General features: G+C 38.7%; 1 protein-coding gene across 1 annotated transcript in view; it reads left to right on the forward strand.

Moving 5' to 3' along the window:
• Positions 1-27,014, forward strand: part of COL19A1 (collagen type XIX alpha 1 chain) — a 1,241,599-nt gene that overhangs the window by 932,736 nt on the left and 281,849 nt on the right. The window contains exon 38 of the mRNA XM_082249430.1: positions 1,496-1,540. Coding sequence (XP_082105556.1) covers positions 1,496-1,540 — 45 coding nt within the window. The remainder of the gene's footprint in view (positions 1-1,495; positions 1,541-27,014) is intronic.

A 27,014-nucleotide genomic window follows, 5' to 3' on the forward strand; every position in this document is an offset into this window, starting at 1 on the left:
CGCGCTCTTTTTGATGCGATGTACTGAATCCAACTTAGGCGACCTTTGTAGGCCATCAAACTCTCATCCACGCTGATGTCCCTTTCTGGCACGTAGGTCCGCTGGAAATTTCCCACAATAAGTTGCCATACCTCCCAGATCTTTTTCAGTTTGGGCGCAGGATGCGTGGCCTCATCAAATTCCTCATTGTTTGTGAAGTGCAAATACTTCATAATCAGGGAGAAGCGATACTCAGACATCACGGTCCCAAAGAACGGTGTGGCCAGTAACCTGTTGGTGGTCCAGTACCTCTTTCGTTACCGGTTCCCACCTTCTGCTTCGGGAAAGCCTGGCATGCAGCGTTGCGGATTGCTGCTGTTGGTAGCGATTCGTCTCGGCGACAATTAATTCAATTACCTCCTCAGTGAGAAATAATTGAAGGTAGGCCAGAGGATTGTCACGCTCGACATCTACCTTCATCCCAGGTGATCCAGTGAAGGGGAATCTTGGGGGCGCTACCTGGTCCGCATCGCAATCAATAGCGCACCAAGTGCGCACATCGCTGAGGTCAGGGTCATCGCCGTTCTCACTTGCCAGATCCGTGTCAGTGTCAGTGTCGGACGACAAATCACCGCATGACTCGCTATCGCTCACTTCCGCGAGCACCTCTGGGTCGCTGTCGCTGCCGCTGTCACTCAGCTGGTCCAAAAGCGGTTTAGACTGGCGTTTTTTTGATGCCATAATATATATTTTTTTTTTGGGCACAAATCACGTTTACTGAAGAGAGGGGCACTGTAATATCAGATCTGAGGTGATCTGTGGTGATACAGTGTAATCCTATCAGATTACAGTGTATCACCTCTTTTATTTAGTTTCACTTTTCAAAATTCCCGCCCAGTTCCGCTCCCGTGCGCCGCCTCTGCTCGCAGGGAACGGAACCAGGAAGTCAGATGCCAGTCACCCGGCGATCGGAGCGAAGGACATCGCTGGATCGCCGGGACAAGGTAAGTGGAATGCTTCTGGGAGCCAAGGGAGGCTCCGCTGGCACTCTGCAACTCTACCCCGAGCGTGACTCGGGGTTACCGCTCTTGATATGAAAATTCAACCCCGAGTCACGCTCGGGATTACCGCCTAGGAGGTTAACAAGGCATGTTCGCAAAGTATTCTTTGAATGAAAGCTGCATGTTTAAAAGGTTGAAAACAACTTTCAGAATTACAGGTTTATATGAGATTTGTTTGGGGAAACTGCCTAAATTGCCTTAACTTTCCCCATTTATAGTTAGTGAAAATAGTTAATTAAAAGTAAATCTGTCTAAGAAAAAAACAGGGAAATTCCAGTCCAAGATGTTAGTACTGTTATACACAAGATTTTTTTTCCAAACGGAAATTACTTAAAATGTTTCTTTATAAGAACATCCATGTTTGTAATTGTATTTGTTTTATTACATGGTAATAATGTATGGTTACAAGTAAAAAAATTAAATTAAATAAATATGCGCATTCTTTTATTTCCTAGGGCAATGAAGGTCCACCAGGAAAACCTGGACCTCCTGGACCTCCTGTAAGTACAGTAAGTTCATATTAGTAAATACACTATATAAATGAGAGTTTAATTTGGAGAATTCTATACCTGTAATACAAAAGTACATACATTGACTTGTGATCCCCTCCTAAACATGCTCAGCAGAGACAGGGCAAATTTCAAGCCATGTATGGGCAAGCTGGCTGTACCTATTGATCTATCAATTGACTTGTGTACATCCAGCCTGTTGGAAAATGTTCATCCAAATGTACAGATGGGGGAATTAAGACATTTTCTTTTGTTCAACCTGGAGGTTGAACAAAAAAAATACTCATGTATGGCTAGCCATAGACAGTTGTCACTAGAACAAGTTCCTCCATTAAACATTTCCACTTTTGTTCTTTTCATGAACAGACACCATCTGTCTTCCACATATAATGCTGTTTAACATCTCTAACAATTCACACCTTTAGCTTTGTAAATCAAGTAACTGACACCTGTACAGATTTTCTGACACTAATGGGTTTGTGTAACTAGAATGGCAATGATTCCTTAGCTTTCACACCACTCATCTTGTTTTTGAACAATTAAATTGGTAGTAAACCACCACAAAAAAAAAAAATGGGTCCCTTGCAGGTTTAAGTCATAATGTACTAATATTTACCTCATACTAGCAAATTATGACAGACTTACCTGCACTTTGAGCCCTCTAGCACAGCGCTGTCACAACTCCCCAGCACTTCCATCTTCACTCGTTCTTCCTTCTGGGTTCGCGGGCTCCGACTGTATGAACGACCCTGGCTTCAGAGTGCATGCGTCAGTGACATCAGCAGCTGTATCCCGTGTTAAAATCTCCTAAACAGCACAATATTAGGAGATCTTCACTGTACCTACCGGTAAACTTTATTATAGGCTTACTTGTAGGTGCAAGCTAAAAAGTGGACTTTACATTGTGTGCATTTTTGTGAAAGAGTAAAAACATTTTAAAAATGTATTATGTGATTCACTAACGGGGATTACTTAGGTTTACTTCAAATTCCACTTCCACAAATTATAGTATTAATAAAAAGCTACACTGGTAACATATTTTCAGCTTGATGCACAGTTATGAATCATTTAGCTAATGGGCTACAATGACCTTCTTAGGGCTTCTTAGGCTTAGTTTTGTCTTGAATAGGAATATTTACTACATCTTGACAAGATTATGCATTTTGAAGTACAGTAGTTATATTTAGTGAAACAAAATAATAGCTCTCTTTGGCGTAGTTCATTTTTCAGGTAAAAGATATTGGCAGTGTCAATGACAAAAATAATAAGCAGTGTTGTAACATTAGTCATAGCAGCCCACATAGATGCTTTGGGGCTTGGAGGTAGAAGAGAATCCCACTGTGAGACCCGGGCAACCAGCCTGCATGGCCGCCGAAGACCCGATCAAAGCCGCATTTGGCTCTGGTCGGGTCTCCATGTAAATACCCGGAGGTAATGTCATGAGTGACATAACTTCCGGGTACTGTCTGGTGCCAGATTAAAAAAATGACAGCATTTAAAACAGCCAAACTTGGTGTTTTGAATGCTTTTAAGTGCAGAGGAGGGGTTTGGGGTCTTGTACCTGTCAAAAAAAAAAAATGTTTTTAAATGTACAAAAATATCGGCCCAATACCGATATGCATTGGCCAAAATATCTGTATCGGCAACAAAAAAATCGATTTTGGTCGATCACTACCCTAAACATGTTAAATAATGTTTACTGCATATGCCTTTTGATGAGAATGTCTTTGGTGCCTCCACAGACAATTTTATTAAATGTTATTACTGGAGGAAAGAGTAAAATCTTGCCTCAGCAAAAGAAACCTAAGCCCCATGCTTGAAATCCTCCTATTTCTGAGGCTAAGAAGAGTTTTTTCCATTTCTCCTATACCTCTATGTCTAACTCCAGAACTGAGTTATATTGCAAAGTCTGCCAAGCCTGCTAGTCCTCCTTGTAATGTGAGAGAAATCTGTTATCCTTTGTGGCCACTTGAAAGAAAAGCATCTCTGATTCATGGGTAAAGCACATAGGGGACTACAAGCTGGAATTTCAGTTTCCATTTCAGTCCCAATTCCTGATGTTGAACCTTCCTAAACCTGTTAAACATCTCCCCAATTACTAATTTCAAGGTTTCTGCTCAAAACTGTTCACAGTTCACAAAGCTGAAGGAAGCATGCATCCCATTCTGGATCTAAAAGTTCTCAATTCCTTCCTTTGGGTGCAATAATTCCCAATGGAATCCACTAGGTTAACCATTGCTTCCCTCTGGGAGGTTTTCTTGCCTCTATAAACATTAGGGATGCTTACTTGCATGTCTCCATTTTGTTCAATGCATTAACACTACCTGCATTTTCCTGTGGGCACAAAGCATTACCAGTTCTTAGCCCTTTCCTTTGGCTTGCTAGTCCCTGTGCTTGCTCTTCTGTGCTCACAAGGCCATTCCAGGCATCACAAATTGGCAAGTGGACTTCCTCAGTCATCAATTTCTGCATTCCAAGATGGTCATTCCACCCAGAGCTTTTTCAAGACTTCTGTTCCAGGCAAGACATGAACTACTTGGCCTCAATATTCCACAACAAACGAAACAAGTTTCTCTTCAGATCCAGGGATCCTCTACCCATGGCAGTGGGATCAGTCAACCTCATCTGAAGTGCCTTCTTTGTCTAAGCAAGGATGAAATCAGAGGGCATTCCAATGATCCCAATCACAGCAAACTGGCCCAGGTTAATGTGGTTCTCAGACCTTGTTAGGCGTCTGGCAGACTCTCTATGGGCTTTTCCAGAAATGCCTGACCCAAGCACTGCCTAACTATTTACCATTTATCATACCAAATTTTCCTTCAGGCGAAATTACACTATATTCGTTATTCATGTTAGTCCCCATAAGGGACAGTCTACCTCTCATTCCATCATTTCTTGGTGTTTTAGGCAGCTTATCATTCAAGTCTATAGGCTTGTGAAAAAGGTTCCACCTTTTCCTGTCAAGGTACACTCTATTCGTTTTCAGCATCAGGCACCTGATTTACAAGGCTGTCATCTGGACTTCTGTTCACATGTTTTTTTTTTTGTTTTGTTTTTTATCAGGATGTGCAGGCCTCAACTGGTGCCAATTTAGGACCTTCAGAGAGTTCTTTGAGCAGCAACAAGCCCCCTGATTTAGAATCTTTCTGACCCTGTGTCCCTTAATAAACAATTAAGAAAACAGGATTTTTCTTTTTTTTACTTACCATATAATTCTTTACTTGGAGTTCATGAAGGGACACAGGTCCCAACTTTAATGTGCCTACTACTACTACTTTTGCACAAAACTGAAGAATGATTGGACTGGGAAGTGTTATACTGCATGATTAACAACCTCTGTTTGCCCGTATTTAATTCTTTAGTAAAACCCTTTCATTTCAAAATCCTTCAGACCTTGTTCCCTTAATGATTGCACAAAAAAAAAAAAGGATTTTACTGTATGTAAAAAATCCTGTTTTTGTAAAGCTTATTTTCCTTTTTTTTTACTTCTTTTCTATCATGGGCTGACAATCACCTATAGGTTACAGGTTTTCTTTGATGAGAGATCAGGGGACTGTTTGACCTTTAATGTAGCCTCTGCATTCTGTTGAAGCTGATTGAAAACTGTACTCGATCTGGGTAGTAAGACTTCTTCTGTAGCTTCCTTTGCAGTCCTCCGTCACTTACCAAGGCAATTGGGGTACATTATTATTTGCTTCTGTTGAGGGCACCATTAACATATTTGCTACGGGGTCTTGTGATTTCTAGTTATGACCTTGCTTTTTTATTTTGACTTTTTGGTTCCTTTTAGTTCACCGCACCATGGTTGGTACTGTCAAATAATTAATAATAATTGGATAATTGTAAAAATAACTTGACATATAATAATAACTTGACAAATGTAATTAATAAACAAAATATCACTGCACTTCCAACATCTGATGGCTTGAAAGACCTGCATCTAGCATTCCCCTCTTTCTTATTCTTTACAAAGTTCCTACAAACTCAGAAGATTTCTTTATAAATTGTAAAAGGAAAAAATAACAAGTGAACAGGCGTAGGTTTACAACATCTAAAGCAAAGAAAACTGGCCCATAGCAACCAACTGGATGGCTTATTTCATCTAAAACATTAAATCTGACTATTATGGGTAGGTGCTCCAGGGTTTTGTGCTTTGTTTATTCTAAATTAGCCACAGAGTATTAAATGGGCTGAGTGATCAAGCAGCTGGATTTAAATCACAGGGGTAAATACGATTTTAAAACTCTTTCTCCTAGTCACCATCTTTTTTTATTCTAAAAGTAGAAGATAATGTTTTTTTTTTTTGGCATGGCAGTATCAGGTTTATTGAAGTAACATTTTCAGTTAAGGTTATCTAATATTCAGATTTTCAGGTAATCTATGTTTTCTACATGAACAAAACCTATATTTTTCAGTTACATTAGTTCAGTAAAGGACAAGAAAAAATATCTGAGACCAACACCTCGCCATTCTACACTGCTGTTAGATAATGAAAGAAATGCATTCAACACAGCAATCAAGCAAGTTTGTGCCAGGCATTGTGCCGGAGACAAAAAGCACTGAATAAGGCTAGTTTTATATAACCATAGTTCTACTTGACATCCCAAAATTTAAAATTGCCACATTATTCAGCTCTAAAGAAAAATGTAGAATGTAAGAGAACTGAGACCATTTTAAGTCGTTTCTGAGAGATTGTTTTAGCTATAATATTTAAATATACAGTTTCCCTATTGCCATTTAAGAAGTACTTATTGTGGATTCTTAAGTAGAGCTTGCTCCTTTTCCATGTAACAAGGCTGTTTCTGCCTGGAAAGTAAACGTCAGAGCCATTTTAAAGTTTTAACTGTGAAAGTCCTGCCTAAAAGCAGGTTTCACAAAGTGTATGCTATTATTTTTAAACCAGAAAATTTCCCTGTATGGGCCTGACTCCTAGACTGAAGCCTATTGACAGCCTGGGTGAAAGTTGTGTAAATCCTTTGTGGAAGTAGAGGGGAAAATCTAACTTTCTGGGCTCATGTTTCGGGGGGACAGCTGTCTAAAGTGTCACATTCTGGATATTTCTACACAATTTCTGCCATACTCTATGAGAGGAGATTAAAGTAAATCTCTCAGCAGTAAGATCCTTACAGTGATTCTAACTCTTCCCCACTGCCTTTTAAAAAAAAAATAACTGGAGTTCCACTTTAAGGCATGTTAAAGTTCCTTTTAACCAACATTACTACATGTTATAATCTTTCGTGAGTGACCTCTTTAACACACTTTATTTTATTTTTTTTTTTTCCCACAAAGTTTTTATTGAAGAATTGTAACTTTAACACACTTTAAACACTTGAGCCCCTGATACTGCTTTAAAACAGGAAAGAATCTATTTGTCTCAATGCCTTTTTAAAATGAACTCAGACTCAGCAGCTCTGGTGAGCCCTGGTGGAATTTAGTGCTAAATAGATAAGCTCCTGGGCTTTTGAACTAGCTTTGTAAGAGCACTTTGTAGCAAACTTCTCTAGCATACTTCTCTCTGTACTGTGTTTGCTGAGAAAGTGACATGACAACATTTTGTTCTTGAGTCAGTCCAAAGGCTAGGGCAGAGCGGACGCTGCTCTGCCGTGCCTTGTCTTGCAGCAGAATATCACTGCTATAGTCATCTGTTGCTAGCTGATTACAGAAAGCAACAAATACCTATTTGAATCTGTGGCTGTACAGCATAATAATAAAAAGCAAATACAGTAAAACCTTGGATTGCGAGCATAATTCGTTCTGGAAACATGCTTGTAATCCAAAGCACTCTTATATCAAAGCGAATTTCCCCATAAGAAATAATGTAAACTCAGATGATTAGTTCCACAAGTCCTTCAGTTTATAGTCTATATACAAAGATTATAGCAATGTGATAGGTTGTGTAACCATAAAATGTCCATCCACAATATGCAGCCTTCCCAAGGGGATTAGAAGCAAAATCTAGCAGAGCTACAGAATATAAGAGAGATGAGAGGCACATCTAAGCGTAGCAATATGGTTACATTTAATAAAGGTTCAACATTTAGCAACTCACATGGGTGATGATTAAAATAGATACATCTAAGTATGCAGGCAACCGGGGTAAAGCTGTCCACATAGACCATCTTCTGAACCACCGGCTCTCACTACTGTCAGTCTGCAATCGTGACCGGGAAGAATAGCCTGCAGTAGAGTGATCTGAAAGTGAGGCTTTGAATCACTCGTGGAGTGCAGCGGGGAAGGGATGATGAAGATGGCTGTGCAGAGGATGGTCTATGTGGACAGCTTTACCCCAGATGCCTGCATACTTAGGTGTGCCTGTTTTAATCATCAACCATGTGAGTTGCTAAATATTGAACCTTCATTAAATGTAACCATATTGCTACACTTTAGAGGCTCCTCTTTTTTTTTTTTTATACATGATGCTACTTGTATATCAAGACATCACTTGTATATCAAGTCAAAATTTATTTAAAAAATGTGCTTGTCTTGCAAAGCGCTCTCAAACCAAGTTACTCTCAAAGCAAGGTTTTACTGTATAATCAATAAAAAAATACACCCACACACACACACACACACACACATCAATCCCTAGGTCCAAACAATCATGTTTTGGATGACATTTGCACTTACTAAAATCCTAAATAATATTGTGCTTACTTATGCGAACATTTGGCACTCACAAAAGAGAGCACAATATTATTCTGAATTTTAGCAATCACAATCCTGGGAAAGTGATGTTATGCTAACTAGTGTGCCAACTTCATCCTATTTTATGCTAGCACTTTAGGCAAAAACATTTTTTTCCCCTGCATATAGCATTGAAAGGGGAAAAAAGGGGAAAAAACACTCCTCAAATGTAACATCATTTTTACATTAATTGAAGAAAAAGGCCACAAAAGGAAGGATGATTAGAATTGTATAAAATTATAATTGTATTAGATCAAAAATAAAGATAAAAAGTAGTATACATAAGACATAACAATACAAGTTAAAAATATTCCTGGTTGGAATAATAGTACACAGAATCCAGATACTGTAGTGTAGGTCTTCAATGCCAACGCGTTTCGCCGCAAGCTTCTTCAGTGCTATAGAGATCTTACATTATTTGTCTGATCAACTGTACACGCAAGGAAAAATGCCCTCTGGGGGAGGCACAAGATCATATAATAGAGCGACCATTCGTATTGATTATAAAAGTTATTCCTCAGGTACTGGAACCAATAGGAAAGGACAAAACCAAACTGGCAAATACGATTTGCACACTTTAGCGTCTATGGGACTAGTTCCTCTTAAAGAGCTGCACACAGACAAAAGGGAGTGACTGCAATGCAAGACCCAAGGTCACCTGACCGAGCCTATACTCTATGACTGCCCTGATGATTTTACATTAATCTTTATGAATTACATAAAAATTGCATTAAACCTTTTTATCAGAGATCTTTGAAAATATTAAGGTTATATTGAGGTTAAATATCACGTGCCCTATGTATCCAAAATCTGCTTCCAAATTAAAAAAAATGCTAAAGTCAAACGATATAAGATGAGGAACTGAGACATCACCTGAATTAAAAACAAAAATGCTCTGTGACCTATTTATCTAAAAGAACAGTTTGTCATGACAAACCTTTCTTTCTGTAATAGCCAATTTAGTTAATTTTGTCAGAAATTGATTCTGTTCCACAAAGTTATGAATGAGAATAATGAACAAATCAGATTTCACTTTATTTAACACTTAAGAAACTGCAATTACTAGGCAGCTGCTGATTTGTGAAGTGTTCTTTTTTGCAGGATGGACAACTAATCATTATACATGTACACTAGTAGATGTATGCAACTGCTAACTATAACAAATTATCTCAGAGAAAGAAAAAAAAACTGCATTGGTTACACAGTCATTTTTCTGAAATGGCAATTACTGTAACAGCTGGTGTTTTATAACTTACATATTGTTAATTCTTTGGTTAAATATGTACTTTGTTCATGCCTAATTATTCTCCTCTCCATGCTAAGTCCTTCCACTTTTATTTCTAAAATTCCACTGTAAATTTATGCTGGGCATGTAGGAAGCTGAAATAGGATAAATTCTCAGAGGATTTGAACTCTGCTTAGGCTTTTATCAGTTTTTGTTCAAAAGGAGAAAGCAGTCTCAAACTTTAACATGAAGTTCAATATATATTACCTTGTAGATAATGGTGCAAGTGGACTTTTTTTTATGGGAACTGTGCCAACTATTATATTCCAAGCACAAGAAAATCTTCGCACACTGCAAGCAGTCAAAACCAGATATGAAATAAACAGTTATAGGTAAATTGTAGACCCCCCATAAATAATAATAAAAATCTATATTATTAGCTTTTTTTTAACATACTTTTTTTTTTTTTTTTCGCTTTTGAATAAATCTTTAAGAAGAAAAAAAACTTTTGTGTTTCCCCTGGATTTCCCCCAGAGTAAAAGCCAAATCTGCACATTTTCAGTTGTTAGATGTTACACAGCTGGTTAACACAGTAAAACATATTACTCCTGCTATAATGGAAGATTTTCTGAGCATATTCATGTAGATTTGTCCCAACTGAAAAGAATCATAAATGTATGATTCATGATTCCCTGTTTTTTTAAAATGCATGGCTTTCAGACAATTCTTCATACAAGCATTCATGTGATTTAAAAGGAAATGAAATGGCAATTCTAATGATTTGATCATCGTCTCTGATAAGGTCCAGCTTCTTTGGGAATAAAACAATGCTTTACATACATACATATTTAATTACACGCAGCATAGTAAAAATACCCATTTCCTTCTTAATCTAGGAACATTGACCTAAAGTGCCTACATTACTAAAAAAAAAAAAAGTGGTAATAAATGCGGCTTCTGAAAAATAAAGAATCACCACTCCCACTGCCTGCAGCTCCAGACACTGCTATAATATAGAAAGATTGTTGCCTCAAAACTCTTCAGAATTTGACATCTCCCAAAATTACAGATTCCTCCTCCCCCACTGTGCTCTGTGATTCTTCCCTCCAACCCCATATCACTACAGGGTCAGCATTGAATTCTTAGACAGTTATTTCCTTTTTTACAATATAGTAGACAGAACAGGCAGAAGCAGTAGTATTTACTTTCCTATTTGCAGAAGTCACATTTATTACCAATTTTACTTTCACTTTATGTAGCATTTATAGCCTTCATGTCTGTTGTCAGTACAGAATTTAAAAGCACATGCATTCATAAATTGCAAAAGCCTGTAGGTCCATCATTCAAGTGCAGAATTAAAATGTATGGCGTGTAAGTTTATATACTGTATACAGTATCTCACAAAAGTGAGTGCATCCCTTACATTTTTGTAAATAATTTTTTATATTTTTTCATGTGGCAACACTGAAGAAATTACACTTTTCTACAATGTAAAAGAGTGATTGTACAGCTTGTATAACAGTGTGAATCTGCTGTCCCCTCAAAATAACTAAACACACAGCCATTAATGTTTAAACAGCTGGCAACAAAAGTGATTACGCCCCTAAGTGAAAATGTCCAAATTGAGCCCAAAGTGTCAATATTTTGTGTGGCCACTATTATTTTCCAGCACTGCCTTAACTCTCTTGGGCATGGAGTTCACCAGAGCTTCACAGGTTGCCACTGGAGTCCTCTTCCACTCCTCCGTGATGACATCCATCACCTTTACCCTTAGCTTCTTTAGCAAGGCAGTGGTTATCTTGGAGGTATGATTAGGGGCTGTTATCATGTTGGAATACTGCCATGCGGCCCAGTCTCTGAAGGGAGGGGATCATGCTCTGCTTCAATATGTCACAGTACATGTTGGCATTTATAATTCCCTCAATGAACCCTAGCTCCCCAGTGCCGGCAGCACTCATGCAGCCCCAGACCATGACACTCCCACCACCATGCTTTACTGTAGGCAAGAGAAAGATATATATACATTTAGGTGTGAAAGTAGCGGAGCCACATCCCTGCAAATAATTTCATTAGCGCAGGAATAGGGTTCTGCTACTTTCACACCTATATGTGTGTATGTGTATATATACATATATGTGTGTGTGTATATATACCCCTATACAGAAGTTCAGATGTTATGCCTGCCTCCAAAGATGCCCAAAAAATGCCCAATAAACGCCTGCAACAAAAACGGCCAGGTGTGAAAGTAGCGGAGCCCTATCCCTGCTCTACTGCAATTCTAAGACAAACAATCTTTTTTCTATGGCGGTCACCCTGACATGGAAGAGTTTGGTCACCCTGCCATAGCAGTCAGAGTCAGTTCACCCTACACTACACTACATTACGGTCACCCTGACACTTAACACTTTCCCTACAGAAACTAGATTATTGAATCTAACTATAGTGGAAAATAGTACCCTAACTACACTAGATATCCCTTTCCTCACACTAATAATTGCTAAATGACACTTTTGAAGCAGGAGTAACAGAACAGCTTCCACTCTCTTCCACAGCCCCTGTATTACAGTGCTAGAGATTTGGCGGGGCTATGTTATATACTGGGGGGCGTATTCACTACTGATTGGCCTCTGGACCCCCTAGTCACTCCAATCACATTCCTAGCATCCTGCTGCCCCCTCAATTGGCTTTTACTAATGTTTCTGGTCCAATCACGGGCTTTTAAAGCCCAGTTCCTGTCCCACTGCATTTTGCTCGGTTCTGGTTGCCGAATTCCGAACTTTTTCCGCAAAAAGTTCGGAATTCGGCCGGATTTCGAACAGTCAATGTTCGGGTCGAACCGATGGTCGACATGAACCATTCGATCATCCCTATTGTTCAGGCCTCCTCTGATGCCAGCTTTGGGCATGAGGTGCTAAATGCTGCTCTCTGAGTTTGTTTAACCTTCTTATCCTGTTTGTTATGTAGGCCTTTGGGTGTCTGTTGCTGTGTTACCCAACCCCCATTGGGAATGCTTTTGGATGTCCTAGTGGTAATGATTAAACATCCTGTGTCTGAATACAGTCACACAGTCACATAAATGCATATTCAAAACATAAATCCCCAGTTGGGTAGCGGTGGATGAAATGAATGCTGACAAGATATCAGTCCTGGAACTTCCCAGGTGTCTTGAGCAAATTAGCTGAAAGATCAGCCCAGCCAGTTCAAGCAAATTATCACATTCCAGTGACTGTGATTAATGCTAGTATGCGTGCTCAAAAAGAAGAAATTAAAGTACTTCAATGTAATGATGCATGTAAATCCTATGAAGCAGCACTGCTGTACTGAAAAAGGGTTGTGTTTCTCACTGGATGGATGAGAGCCAACAGCATGCACACAGCCTCCTCTCTCCTCATTCACTCAAAACTCTGCCCATCATGTTTCTTCACTCATCAGGGAACCTCCGGGGACATTTCAAGGTAACTGAGAAAAATAGGTAATTCTTGAAATAGCTAGATTATATGATTTTGTTGAGCTCCCTAATCATGAAATGGAGAGTTGTTTAGCATCATTTTGAGATTTGTCAGAAGAATCCATAGCCTGAGCAAACTAAGTATTTTGTAGACCCTCTCTGTCACTATTGGGAGGTAAAGATTTCACAGTGGTGTCCAGTCAGTGGAATGCCTTGTGGTTTCCAATGACTATTCTAGTGCATAATATTCTTCGGAGTGGTAGAATGTTCAAACAGATATTAAATTAAAAGGGCCAAGTTGAGAGGCAAAAATGTTGATAAAAATAATGCTGTGCTCAGTGGAAGTATTCAGGCATAGTTGAAACACAGACACATATCACGGCAGGTGGCAAACAGGTGAAACAGCCGAATCTAGCAAAAAGGCAAAAAAGGAGAAAGAATTGTGGATGGAATTACTGAGACAATACAAATACCAGGATGAAATGTTTGCTTTGAGTCAGTAAACTGAGTAGAATTTCTATCCACCACTTGGTGGTGTCACAAGTATCCTTGAGCATCCCGGAGCTGCTTTATTTATTTAAAGCAAACTTGTTATTTAGAAGAAGTATTAACCTGCATTGGTATACAAACATAGACAGAGTAGGTTGCCATAACATACATTTTGTTTTTTCATAGCAGTCTTCCAGAGAACTCTAAGAGGACCCCTAAACTTTCTTTCCAAATATAATTTTCCTGAAAGCATAGTATAGGCATAGTCACAAAAAAGTTCAGCACTCTCCTTCAACAAAGTGTATTCAAATTATAGTGCATAAATACATATCTGAAAACAGTGTAGAAATTAACATCCATCTTTTATTTTGAATATATATATACAGTCCATCAATAAATGATTGTGTTCGGGAAAAAAAAAGGTTGCAGTCCCATACACTAGAAACCCTTGAGTAATTGCTTCTGATTAATATAATGCCCTTCACCCCACCTATGGGTGTTTTCTCACCTGCTTGAATGGACCTCCCTAATCAAAGGAGGTTTATATGCGATTTGCAGTGTTATAAGTTGCACTGCTCCCAGTGGCTGTACACTCCAAATCCGTTGCTCTCAACAACTCTCAGGTTGGTGTCAATCCTTTGGTGATGAAAGATCTGAGATGTTCATAGGACTGTTTGATGGTCACTCCTTTAGATAATGAAACAGATGAATCCTGTTATGAAAGCCATGAAGGGTAAACAATTGCAGATTTCTTCAGTACATTCTGCAGGAAGCAGCAGCATACTCCTCTGTTGTTGAACTTGTCTTGCAGTAAGCCAGCCAAACTACCTCTATGTTTTTTGTGATCTTCCATTATCCATTATCATTATCTGAAGGAGTGACCATCAAAGAACCCCATCTCAGATCTTTCATTGCCAAAGGATTTACACCACACTGAGAGCTGCTGAGAGCTACCGAGAGCCAAGGATTTGGAGTGTACAGCCAGTGGGAGCGGTGCCACTTATATCACTGCAAAGCGCATATAGACCTCCTTTTAATTAGTGAGGTCCATTCAAGCAGGTGAGAAGACACCCATAGGTGGGGTGAAGGGCACTTTGGTGATCAGAGGCAGTTACTGAAGAGTTTCTGGTGTATGAGACTGCAACCTTTTTTTTTTCACGGACATTGAATAATTTATTGATGGACTGTATATATTTAAAAGAAAAGGTGGACTTTTCTTATAATTTATTATATATAGATGATTTTTGCACTGTTTGCAGATATTTATTTATGCACTATAATTTGAATGCACTTTATTGAAGGAGAGCGCTGCACTTTTTTGTAACTATTTAAATATTTATTGCATTTTGTAAAGGTAGTTGGATGCATAGTGGTGCTAGCTACTTCCTATAGTATACAGAGTTGAGTAATAGGCGGTTAATACACAGGGATAGCGTGGAAAGTTTTTTTTCACATTTAGAGTATAGGAATGCCCCCACCTCCCAGTCCAATGCTAGGTGCTTAAAGGTACTAGTGAAAGGTGTGGCATTGCCACATAGATTCTGGGGACAGAGTAGTCATGCTCTGATTTTTAAAAATATATTTATATGATATAAATTATATAAGCTGCGCTAACATGATGTGATAGTGCAAATGTGATCAAATTGAATATTGACAATCATAAAGTGAGCAATAAATAAAGTAAAAACTATGAAGTGATAGGTAAATAAATGTATATAAATGAAGAATTGAAAGTGCGCTGATTCAGTATTGAAAAGCTGCTACCTTAGAGCTTAATAGTGGAGTAAATAGGGATGTGTATATCAGGTGCGCTAATCAATGGGTGGTGATTCAAATAAGATCTTATATGAAAACAAAAGAGAAGATCTAAACAAACCAACAGTGTACTAATAACATCAGAATAAACTGAAGTATATCAACAAAATGTGCTTTTAACATATGTAAGGGATTGCTGGAATACAAACTATAACCACAGCATTCACATTGAAAACACCAGTGTGTGACTCAGATGTGTATAGTGATACAAAAAAATCCCAAATAATGCACAAAGGTAGTCCAAATGAAATTTCTTGTGATGAAGCCTTTAAGCTGAAGAAGTGAAAGTCACGTGATTAAATTCAGTATCCCACCACCAGCGTAGCTTCTTACCAGAAAGATGAAAATCTAGGGCATATACATATGTAATTCCGCTCCAGAGATCAAACATCAAAGAAGGTTGGGAAGATATAACCCCTAACACCATCCAAGTGGAGTGGAAGTGATGAGCCTCTTACCAGATCAATAAATGGGTAGAGCTGTAAAACAACAGACACTTCTCTCTTCCAACACGGTAGGTAATGGGTCGGTCTCTGGTGGGTTTTCGCTGTTCTTGGTGGTGTTAGGGGTTATATCTTCCCAACCTTCTTTGATGTTTGATCTCTGGAACGGAATTACATATGTATATGCCCTAGATTCTCATCTTTCTGGTAAGAAGCTACGCTGGTGGTGGGATACTGAATTTAATCACGTGACTTTCACTTCTTCAGCTTAAAGGCTTCATCACAAGAAATTTCATTTGGACTACCTTTGTGCATTATTTGGGATTTTTTTGTATCACTATACACATCTGAGTCACACACTGGTGTTTTCACTGTGAATGCTGTGGTTATAGTTTGTATTTCAGCAATCCCTTACATATGTTAAAAGCACATTTTGTTGATATACTTCAGTTTATTCTGATGTTATTAGTACACTGTTGGTTTGTTTAGATCTTCTCTTTTGTTTTCACATAAGATCTTATTTGAATCACCACCCATTGATTAGCGCACCTGATATACACATCCCAAATAAATGTATATAGTCCACAAAAGTCCAAATCAAGTTGGCAACGGTGCAAAGATTAACTTAACAGTGTCCCACGCCAGTGCTCAACACCGCCACCAATTGTGAATCTGCTTACCAGAAGTCAAATTATGGCAGACTTTTCAATCAGCAAGTTGGATCAGGGAGGGCAGGTTTGGAAGAATCGCCAGAGAATAAATACAACTGGATATCCACAGAAGCCTATGTATTGCCCACTGATAGCTATACACCTCAGATTTGCGGATGGGTGACCACCATTATGGAAAATAAAGCATAAGGGGCTCCATAGTGCATACCTTCAAAGTAGTTTATTAAAAAATAGAAAGACACTTACATAAATATCGTATATTAGGTATAAAAACAAAGCCGCCGGCCGGCTAAAAGATCCGCCCGTCGTTCCAGGTTCAACGTGGGTGACTTCAGCATGCCGCGATCCGATGCGTTTCATCACAAATGACATCCTCCTGGCATACGTACGGTGCCATCTCACTGGAAGCTGCTGCTCTTATCTTTTTGACTAGCGTGGTTATATTTTTTGTTGATATTTATATGATACATTTGCATGTACATTCATGCACATACGTTCTAGCTGCACAATAATGGATTGGCATGTTCTAGGACCTTATAGGGCATTCACTTAAAAAAAAAAAGGTCCTTTTATACATTTTATTAGAACAGGTTCACTTCAAGGAAGCAAATCGTGTAGGCATGTGCACAGTAATAGTGCAAACTTAAAAAGAAGATGGTAACAAAGGTGAGGGGACAAGTGGCTGCTTGTACAAGGGATAAAAATAAACTAATTTTGTAAAGTGATTAAAATACATAAGTTACATATAAACAAGTTTTTTTTTTTTCCTTCAGAGTCTTGTTAAAATATAAGACATAAAAAATAGCAGTGTTTTTAGTTGCTTCTCCTTTTGTCTTTTATTAAAACTATAGCAATAGAAGATATAGTTTCTAGTAGACTAATAACATGTAGTTGCTTTGTTGACAATAGATAACAGTTAGAAAAATGGTTTAGATCTTCAGACCTGCCAGCCGCCAGGCATAACCATGTTATGTGGTGATTTGGTGAATAGTATAGTGACATATTCTTACAAACAATTTACATTAAAAAATCCATCTTGAGCCTCAGATACAGGAAACCCATCTTTGGTGTCAGGTGTGCACAATATTCATTTTATGCTTAAAGCGCTGAACAGTTGAATGCATTTTTTATCCAAAGCCAATTTGTTCATGTATCTCTAGAAGAGTAAATCAAAATCTGACTGGTTGCTCAAGATTGACCATGGCAGATTTCCAGTACCTAAAAGAGAAATTTAACAGCCAAAGACTTACGTGACACGCATAATAGAAAAATGTCAAAAACAGCTGAAAATATATGCAAGCACAACTATCAATCATACATTAGCAGAGTCTGTTCTGCTTCAAATTAGAATATGGAAGTTTCCTCTAATGGCAGATTAATTTTAACAGCATTATAGCATTGTATGGGTAAATACAGACTAAGCAAATTTAAGATTGGTAAAAAGTTGATGTCTCCATTTTTGAGTGTGCAAGCAAACTATAACATGGGAATAAAAGATATAGAAAATGTAATGAGAGATGATGTGAAAGTAGAAGAGATAATTGGGCTAGAGTATGACAGAAAAAAAGAGAGAGAAAAATTTTATATATTGTTTTAGATGATGATTTGCTAGGTCATACAACAGTTTTTATTATTAGCTATGCCTCGCTCCAAGGTGACATGCCAGGGCCAGTTTGTAATTTAGTAAAGATTTATTAGTTTATCATTTTTAGATGATTGCATCTTTTGTAGTTTGTATAGTAAAATATCAAAATAGTAAAAATAGTAAAATATTACCATTTTCTTACACCAACAGAATCTCTTTCCTTGCATACCATAGTTCATGTTCGCTAACTGTGTGGTGTGACCTTGAGGAACATCTATCTAATGTGTATTTAAATAATAACTAAGCCTTTTCAAGAAATGACCATTGATCATGTGTACATAAAAGTGCTGCATATTTATGTTATAGGAGGGTTCTTCAAAAAGTTTCCACAGTTTTAATATCAAAAAGTGTAGACAATTTTTGAAGATTCCTTGTATTAATCTTTTTTATCGGGTGAAAAGGTACAGGCATTTTGGTATTATGTATTTATTTTATCCTTGTGGATTTAACTATATGTATGGTTAGAACAGCTAGTAAACATTTTTTCTGGTTTGAGACACCACTAATAATAACATATTGATTCAGCTTTTGGCAGCTATGAAATCCCAAATGTGATTTTGAAAAATATTGCTTTGCATATTTTAATATGTTAAATGAAGTGTTATATAATAATTTCAGTCACCAATGAACATTTAGTATTTGGTAGTTGCAGTTTAAAGCAGTATTAAACCCAAAATCAAAAAGGTAATATATTGCAACTTACTAGTCATTAGATGTGGTGGCTGCATTCATTTTCTTTTTAGTCTTTTTATTTTCACTCTGTTTTCACCTGGTGATCTGGCTAGTAAGAAAGCTCCTATATTAAAGTGCCTACACTCTGGATAATGAAGCAACAGAAACACCTTTATACAGCAGCATTGTCAGTCTGAGAGGAGGGGAATATTAGATGCTCAAGTAGATTGCGATACACTAACAAATTGAAGACAAACTCCAGCTAATACTTATTAAGCAAATACAGCAACAATTGTGTTCTTTTTGTGATGAAAGGTTCACATAAATAAAAGTCGACCATTGTAAGCACACCTGTCAGAATTAAATGGTTTTTTCTCAGCCCTCTAACTGCTACATCTGCAGGACAGCTTGTACTGGCCAGATCACCAGGTGAAAATAATAGAAAGAAAACCTGAAATAAAAAAAAAGAAAATTAATGCAGCTATCACACCAAGAATTGGTATGACGCAAAAAAATGAATGGTTGCTTTTGGGTTAGATACCACTTTAAATAGTACTTTTTCAGTTTTTAATATATTAAAAAGGGGTTAAAACCCTTGCCAGTTTACTTTTTGCTATCTGTGTACCATTTTGGGAATTTCCTCCTCACTTCCTCTCCTAGAAATGCAACAGGAAGTTAGAAGAAATCTCTCACCATGGGGGAGGGGGGATACCTCTCTTAGATACATTGGAAGATTTTCCCTTACACGGGAACATGACGTTTTCAATTTCTGTTAAAGTTTTCAGTGACAGTGGTCGCCGGTACAGACAAGGTGGTGAATCACACCAATAAGAACAAAAACAGCCAAAAAAAACTTGACAGAGGAACCAACCATTCCTACTCTAGCCTAATTCTTCTTTAACAAAAAAAAAAGGATTTGCCCAGAGATTTACTTTATTATTAATTAGTACTTTTCCTTTTGTAAATCCTCTTAGAATGTCACCCACCTATTCTATGCCATTCTTTTTGCAGCTGCTCATCTACCAGTCTGAACACAGGAGTCACAAATCTGTGGTTACAATCACAAAGAAGAATAAGCAAAACAATATGCAAAGTCTGAGACCTAATCAAATCAGGCCAGTTTATACCCTGCATAGATTTCTAGATATTTCTGATCCACCACTGATGTGCCCATTATTGAACCCGTAGCTATTGTGTTCTTAACATTTTTAAAGGAAACCTGTACTAAAGAAATATGTAGACAATTTTTACCAAGCTTCAGCTGGAAGTTGAATCAAACTTATCTGCAAAGGGTCTTATTAGGGTACAATTACCAAATTCAACATTTACAGCACTTTTATATTTAACAAAATGATAATTGCTATTTGGAATATAGAAAATCCGCGCTTAGGATAATTTTTAACCTCTTATATGATTATTGATACTGGCTGCAGCCCACCTGAAAACTATATTCCTAGAAATATAGTAAATATTTTATCCTCGATAATTGCTATTTACAATATATTTTTCATGTGAAAACTATAGTTGCTCATTCTTTAACCACTTTACCACCGGAGGATTTTGCTGTCTTACGTCTGGGCCACTTTTTGCGATTCGGCACTGTGAGAATTTAACTGACAATTGCGCGGTCGTGCGACGTCGTACCCAAACGAAATTTACATCCTTTTTTTCCCACAAACAGAGCTTTCTTTTGGTGGTATTTGATCACCTGTGTGATTTTTACTTTTTGCGCTATAAAAAATAGCGTAATTTTGAAAAAATAAGAATATTTTTCAAATTTTTTTATATAAAAATCCCCCCCCAAAAAATGTAAAAATCTAATTTTTTTTACATTTTTGGCCAATTTGTTTTCTGCTACCTATGTTTGGTAAAAAAAATTGCAATAAGCGTATTTTGATTGGTTTGCGCAAAAGTTATTGCGTTTACTAACTAAGGGAAAGATTTATGTAATTTTTGGTGTTTTTTTTTTTTTTAACAAGTAATGGCGGCGATCTGAGGTTTTTTTTGCGGGACTGCGACATTGCGGCGGACAGATCGGACCCTTGACTGACATTTTTGACACTTTTGGGGGTACCAGTGACATTACCACAGTAATCAGTGCTATAAATATGCACTGTTACTGTAAAAATGACACTGGCAGGGAAGGGGTTAATTTTTATTGGTGATCAAGGGGTTAATGTATGCCTGGTGCTTACTGACGTGTGTGGGGGGAGGGGACTATGTGACACAAGGACAGATCAAGGGTTCAGCTATACTGAACCCTGCAATCTGACCCTGCCTGTCACTTAGGAGATCCGCCCGCTTGTGTTTACACAAGCAGGCGGATCTCCACACTCGATTCCCCGACGATCGGAGAAGAGCAGCGGCGATCGCCGCCGCTCCTCCCCTGGCCCGACTCCCGCTGTGACCTAATACAGTGGGAGAGAGGGGAATGTCTGGTGACGTAGGTCTACGTCGCCAGATGTTCTCGAGCCACTTTGCCGCAGTAGAGCTCTAGTGAGCAGTGCGGAAGTGGTTAATCAGTCAAAGGTCCTAAAAAAGTAGATGTATGTGACTCAAAAGCTTTAGTCTGGCACGCCTAATAGAACCTCTATCAGGTTTTTCTTATTGTCTGTATCTCCACTGGTGAGATTTTCCCTGTGAGGTCAGTCAGGTTTCATAACAAGTAAAGAATATTGAGTAAAATTTTTTTATAACTGTTTGCACTTAACACAACAAGACACTGTCCTGCATCAACAGTGCACTAGGGAGCCTAATCACTGCTATTCCACAGAGTGAACCGGTCCAGGACTCAAGGTGCCTGACATATCCTCTCCACAGTAATTTCCTCAACAACACTTTTCAGGGAGCACTTTTTAAAAAAATCATTATAATGCTATGCCAAACTAAAATCTATATTTTTAAATGTGAACACTCTAAAACTGCCTTTTAAAAATCAAGAATGCATGCATACTTGCTAGTCTTTATTAACTTTTACATTACAATATATACTTTTCAAGCAATCTTGCCTTGTCCTCTTGCCCTGCATTAGAGGGAGGAGATGAAGGTGGTACTTCCATCTGGGGAAAGTGATGTAATTATAAGATTGCAGGCCCCACACTCTCCCCCCTCCAAAACTGCAAACCAATCATCCTTTTTTCTAAGAAAACAACAAATATTTGGCATACATTTTTGGCTGCGGCACTTTTAGCCCCCGTTCACATGCAGGCGACGCTACTTCGGAGCGGCCGCCACGGACTTCATAACATTGAAGTCTATGGCGGTCGCCTCCTGGTCGCCCCAAAGAAGCTCCGGACCCTTTTTCTAGGTCGGAGCGACTTGTGTCGCTCCTATTAGAACGGGTCCGCAGCTTCCCTATGGGAGGCGACCTGCGGCGACCTGTGAGGCGACCAGGTCGCCTCACAGGTCGCCCTAGTGTGAACCGAGCCTTATAGGTTTAAACAGAAAATTAAATCATTTCTATTCAGAATAACATAAATACACAAATTATAAACCTAAATCATTGAATGCTTAGTCATGAGATCTCAAGCAACAAATACAATTCATCATCAAACAAAGTGCCTACTTGATTCAAGGGTGACATATCATATTAAGTGCTCGTGACTGGAGGGAGGGTAGGGGAGCTCTATTGCTTCTGCTGACCAACTGTGCTGAGCCCCAGCATGCAAGCTTTTTATATACTGAGACCCAGGATTTCCATAAGGTTCCAAGTCACCTCACTGGACACCTTTACCTGTTCTCCAGGTATGATTAAAATTTAAAGGGGCAATGCACCAGAATTACCTGTGCTATACAGAATGCACAAAATGTGATTAAAATAGGGGAGAAGGCGACCCCAATCCCAAGCTAGTGGGCCCATAAGTGCTGTGTCCTTCTTAACATCCTCTCATAGAAAGTTCTCAGTGGGATTTATTTTTTATTCTTTTCCAGCTATCAGGCTTGTAATATTGCACTTCTAGCATTCTGTAATCCTCACTGTCTTCTGCTCTTTTTATCAGCCAATTGTCACTTATATTAAAGCTGTCTATCAAATGAGAAGGGAGAGCAGAGGGCAGAACTAGGAGAGGCCACATTGTTCTGTGAAATGATCGTTTCTGCCCTTTATGCAAATGAAGGAGCATTATGACTTATCCGAACTGCACGGCACATATTTAATCTCCTCAAAATATTCTCACTATCAGATCGAGTACTCATAGATGTTAAGAATAGGTTTTGTGACACTATTTTGGTGTTACCTAATTGATAACTTTAATATTCACAACTGTGTACCCTTTAAGATGCTCGTACAATATTTGTAAGTGTTGTACTTTTTACTCCTTTCTTTGTTGCCTTAAAAAAGAAAAAAAAAAAAAAAAAAAAACGCTTTTCTTTCTGTGATTACTCTGTTTCTTAAAGTGTAACTCCACGTTTGTTGAGAAAAAAAACATTCCCCTCTGGGTGATCTCTGTACATTACAAGGATTTTGACAAACTTTGTTGCAGATTCCTACCTCTTGTTATTCTGAAGACATCCCTGTGTGTTTGTCTGTACCCCTGTGCAAAAGTGGGTCTAATGGGAGTGGTTTCATAATTATCAGCCAGCTGCTGCATCTGCAAAGCTCTAATGAGGAAGATTTCTGGGTCTGCATCCCTTTAGATGTGATTTTCTATTTGGAGTATCTTACAAAAAATGACATTTTTGTTGCAGGGGATGCCTGAAATCTGACTTGTATGTTTGTGCAGACTTCTGGGAAAATCAGTGCTCCATTCACATATGCAGGAAATTATGTTTCTGGGGGACGTTCTGTACACATTCCTTGTACAGATCACCTCCAGGTTAGGCATAATGCGTTGCATTTTCACAGGAAAATATAGAGCTGCAGATTGAAAAGGAAAGGTCATTTTTAACCACTTTCCACCTACACTATAGCGAAAAGATGGCTACAACGTGGGCTTCCAGTTCTACGAGGGCCTCTATATGCGTCCTCCCATGATCAAGCTGCTTGCACGCCCCTTGCGGCATGCTCTGTGATCCTCGAGTCCTTCGGACATGGCTGATCACAGAATAGGGTAAAAGGCCAATCAGGAAAGAAAATAAAACATGGAAAGAAACCATATAAAAGAAGGTACTTATACGATCCAGGTAATATAACTAGAAGTAAATTTTTTTAAGAGAAATTAAATCCATGAAAAAGTCACATTAATGAAGTAAAAAGGACACTACGTCCACCAAACACACCATATAAAATAATTCCCTGTAATTGAGGGAATTACTGTTCTCACATGTGATAAAAGGTTCGGACTCGAGACCCTGAATAAGTTTGCAGAGTTATATGGTCGGATTTAGTGCGGCCATGCTCTGTATCCACTACCGCTGCTCAAATTCTGTAGCAGTAGGTACTGAAAAGGGAATTCTCAAGTAGGGCCAAAGCAGTACAGACCATAGATAATGGTAACTATGGAATGTGTGTAGTAACACAAAAACCCTCATGAACAAGGATAAATTATGAAATCCTTTACGGTAACCTGCAGTGGGTTAAGGAGAAGTGAGATCACTCAAGTCAAAGATGACGTACATGAGATGAAGTGTAGATGAGCAGATAGTGGCAGTTTATCTCATAGATATGGAGATCAATAGAATCAGTAGAGTCAATCAAGTAATACAATCATTGTATAGGCATATTGTGAGGAGCCTGAAGTGGATGACAGCCTTAACAGAGGCTGAACTGAACTGCTTGTCGAGAAGTCCAAGAGACGGTAGCCTGAAGGTGGAGTGGGATTGGGTAAGGATGGAAATAGAGACTGGAGGACACAGCTTATAAGTTCATTAGAGCCATAACTGCTATAGAGGTGAGGTATAACTGGACCAGAGGTACTGGGGGAATCCCCGGTACAGTTCTTCGTGCATGGAGCACCATTGAAAGCAGTATGTACTTACTGATCTATGTCCAACGTCTTGTTCAAGCTGAGTAAGGGTAGATATCTGGATCAATGTATCCACACTGCTCATCTGTCTCTGGTCGGGCTAGTTCAGATCCATTAGGCAGCAGCTGAGACAAGTATCCATCCATTTCAGCCAGGTGTATTGTTTCAGGTGCATGCTTGCATATGATGGCTCAGCTTCAGCCTGCTCTAGTCTGCTCAGGTCGGTAAATCAGATGTCGGAGAAATCCCACATCTCCGAGTAGGGGGAGGTTATGGGGTTAGGTAAGGAGCCCAGGACCCTCAATAAAGTGAAATGCTAACAGCGCATTTTGCCTGCTGTGTGTATGCAGGCATCTTAAGGAACAGTAGGGGGCACTAAGGAGATTCAATTTATGGGAGCTACTAATTAATGCCACATTCCTCCCACTAGACAGCGCTCACAAGTGAAAAAGAGTGCAGATAAAACATCCTAAGGATCCTAAATGGCATGTAGACCATGAAATTGATGAACTAGGCTCAACAGTAAAGTAAAAATGAAATGATGCAGAGATTAAGTCAGAAACATTGTAGCAGTTGGGAGGGGCCAGAGAGAGTATTGATCCCTTTCAACTCTCAAGGAAAACTCCAAAATTCAGTTCTGTATTCAAGCCACCCGCAGTTAAATTACCTAGCTTAAAAATCCAATTTTTTCATTTTGTTGCAAAACCTTATCAAAATCAACCCTGCGTTGACACAGTTTAAGAGCAAAAAAAAAAAAAAACCCTTCACCTTCAGTCTGTCAGTGATTCCACCATGTTTCTCTTTAAAGTAGAGAACAAGTTGGTTTTCTCTTTCTCCTTCTTTTTTTCTAGTCTTACTTTTAATGGCTCTCAGGTGTTCACCTATGGGGACCCTCAGCTGTCTCTTAGTTTTACCCACATATATTTTGTGGCACAAACATTCAATCATATACAGTACCTTATCAGCAGAAAAATGAATAAAGCTTCTGAAGCCAAAGAGTTTTATGTGGTCAGCATTGGTAAACACCTTAGATTTTTCAAAAAAGGGACACACAGAGCAATATCCACAAGGGAACATTCCCATTTTTTTAGACAACCAATTATCAAGGGTCTTTCGCAAAAATTCAGAAAGTACAAGCATATCTTTAAAATTGCTTGATCTATGTGCTACCATGTGAGGTCGTGCTCCTACAATACCAGCTAGATGGGGATACAAAGTTAACACATGTCATTGCCAGTGTTTATTAATGATGGATTTTGCCACCCCCAATTGGGAGCCAAATTTAGTAATAAATCTTGTAAGGTCTCTAGGCACATTATCCTTCCTGAGTTCTTCTTTAGGCTCAGGAAGAATATCTCTTTCACGATTGAAGGCAGTTTTTCTTCCTTTCTTCAGTACGCAGTGTGAGTAGCCTCTATCTCGAAATCTCTTATACATAGTCCTAAATTCATCTTTAAATTGTTCAAGCTGGGTACAGTTCCTTCTAATTCTAAGGAATTGACTAGTAGGGATCCTTTTTTAAGAGATTCCAGATGGTGGCTACGAGCTATGTATTCCTTTCTGAAAGTCCTTGTGCAGATATAGCCATATACTGTAGGTTAATCAAAATTGCCCTTTACCATGTGATCAGCTGTCAGCCAAAGACAGCTGATCCCGGAAGTAAATAGAAGCCAGTTATCTGCTTTTTTTATCATCACGATCAGCGTGAGGAGAAAAGAAGAAAGCCAGTAACCAACTTCTGTTACAGGAACAATGGTCCCACTCTGTCTCCAACATAGCTGCTAATTCGTGCCAACCAGTGTCCCCTATCAGTGCCCTCCAGTACTGCCAATCAGTGCCCACCAGTGCCATCTATCAGTGCCCATCGGTGCTACCAATTAGTGCCCATCAGTGCATCATTATTAGTGTCGCCTATCAGTGCTGCATTTCAGTGCTGCCAACAAGTGCCCCTCAGTGCCACCTCTCAGTGCCCTTTAGTGCCACCTATCAGAGCCCATCAGTGCCACCTATCAGTGCCTCCTCATCAGTGACCACCAGTGCTTCCTCATAAGTGCCCATCAGTGCCGCCTCATCAGTGCCTATCAGTGCTGCCTCATCAGTGCCTATTAGTGCCCATCAGCACAGCCTCATCAGTGCACATCTGTGAAGGAGAAAAATTGCCTGTTTGCAAAATGTTAGAACAAAATAAATTTTTTTCAAAATTTTCGGGCTCTTTTTGTTTCTTTAGTAAAAATAGGAAACTCAGTGGTGATTAAATACCACCAAAAGGAAGCTCTATGTGAGTGCAAAAATTATAAAATGTAATTTGGGTACAATGCTGCATGACTGCGCAATTGTCATTTAAAGTGTGACAGAGCTGAAAGCTGAAAATTGGCCTTGGCAGGAAGTGGGTATAAGTGCCAAGTAAGCAAGTGGTTAATAACATTCAATTACAATATGACTTCTGTCGCAATTGTATATGCTATATATT

Source organism: Pelophylax lessonae, assembly GCF_965119305.1.
Source record: "Pelophylax lessonae genome assembly, chromosome: 3".
Classification (NCBI taxonomy): domain Eukaryota; kingdom Metazoa; phylum Chordata; class Amphibia; order Anura; family Ranidae; genus Pelophylax; species Pelophylax lessonae.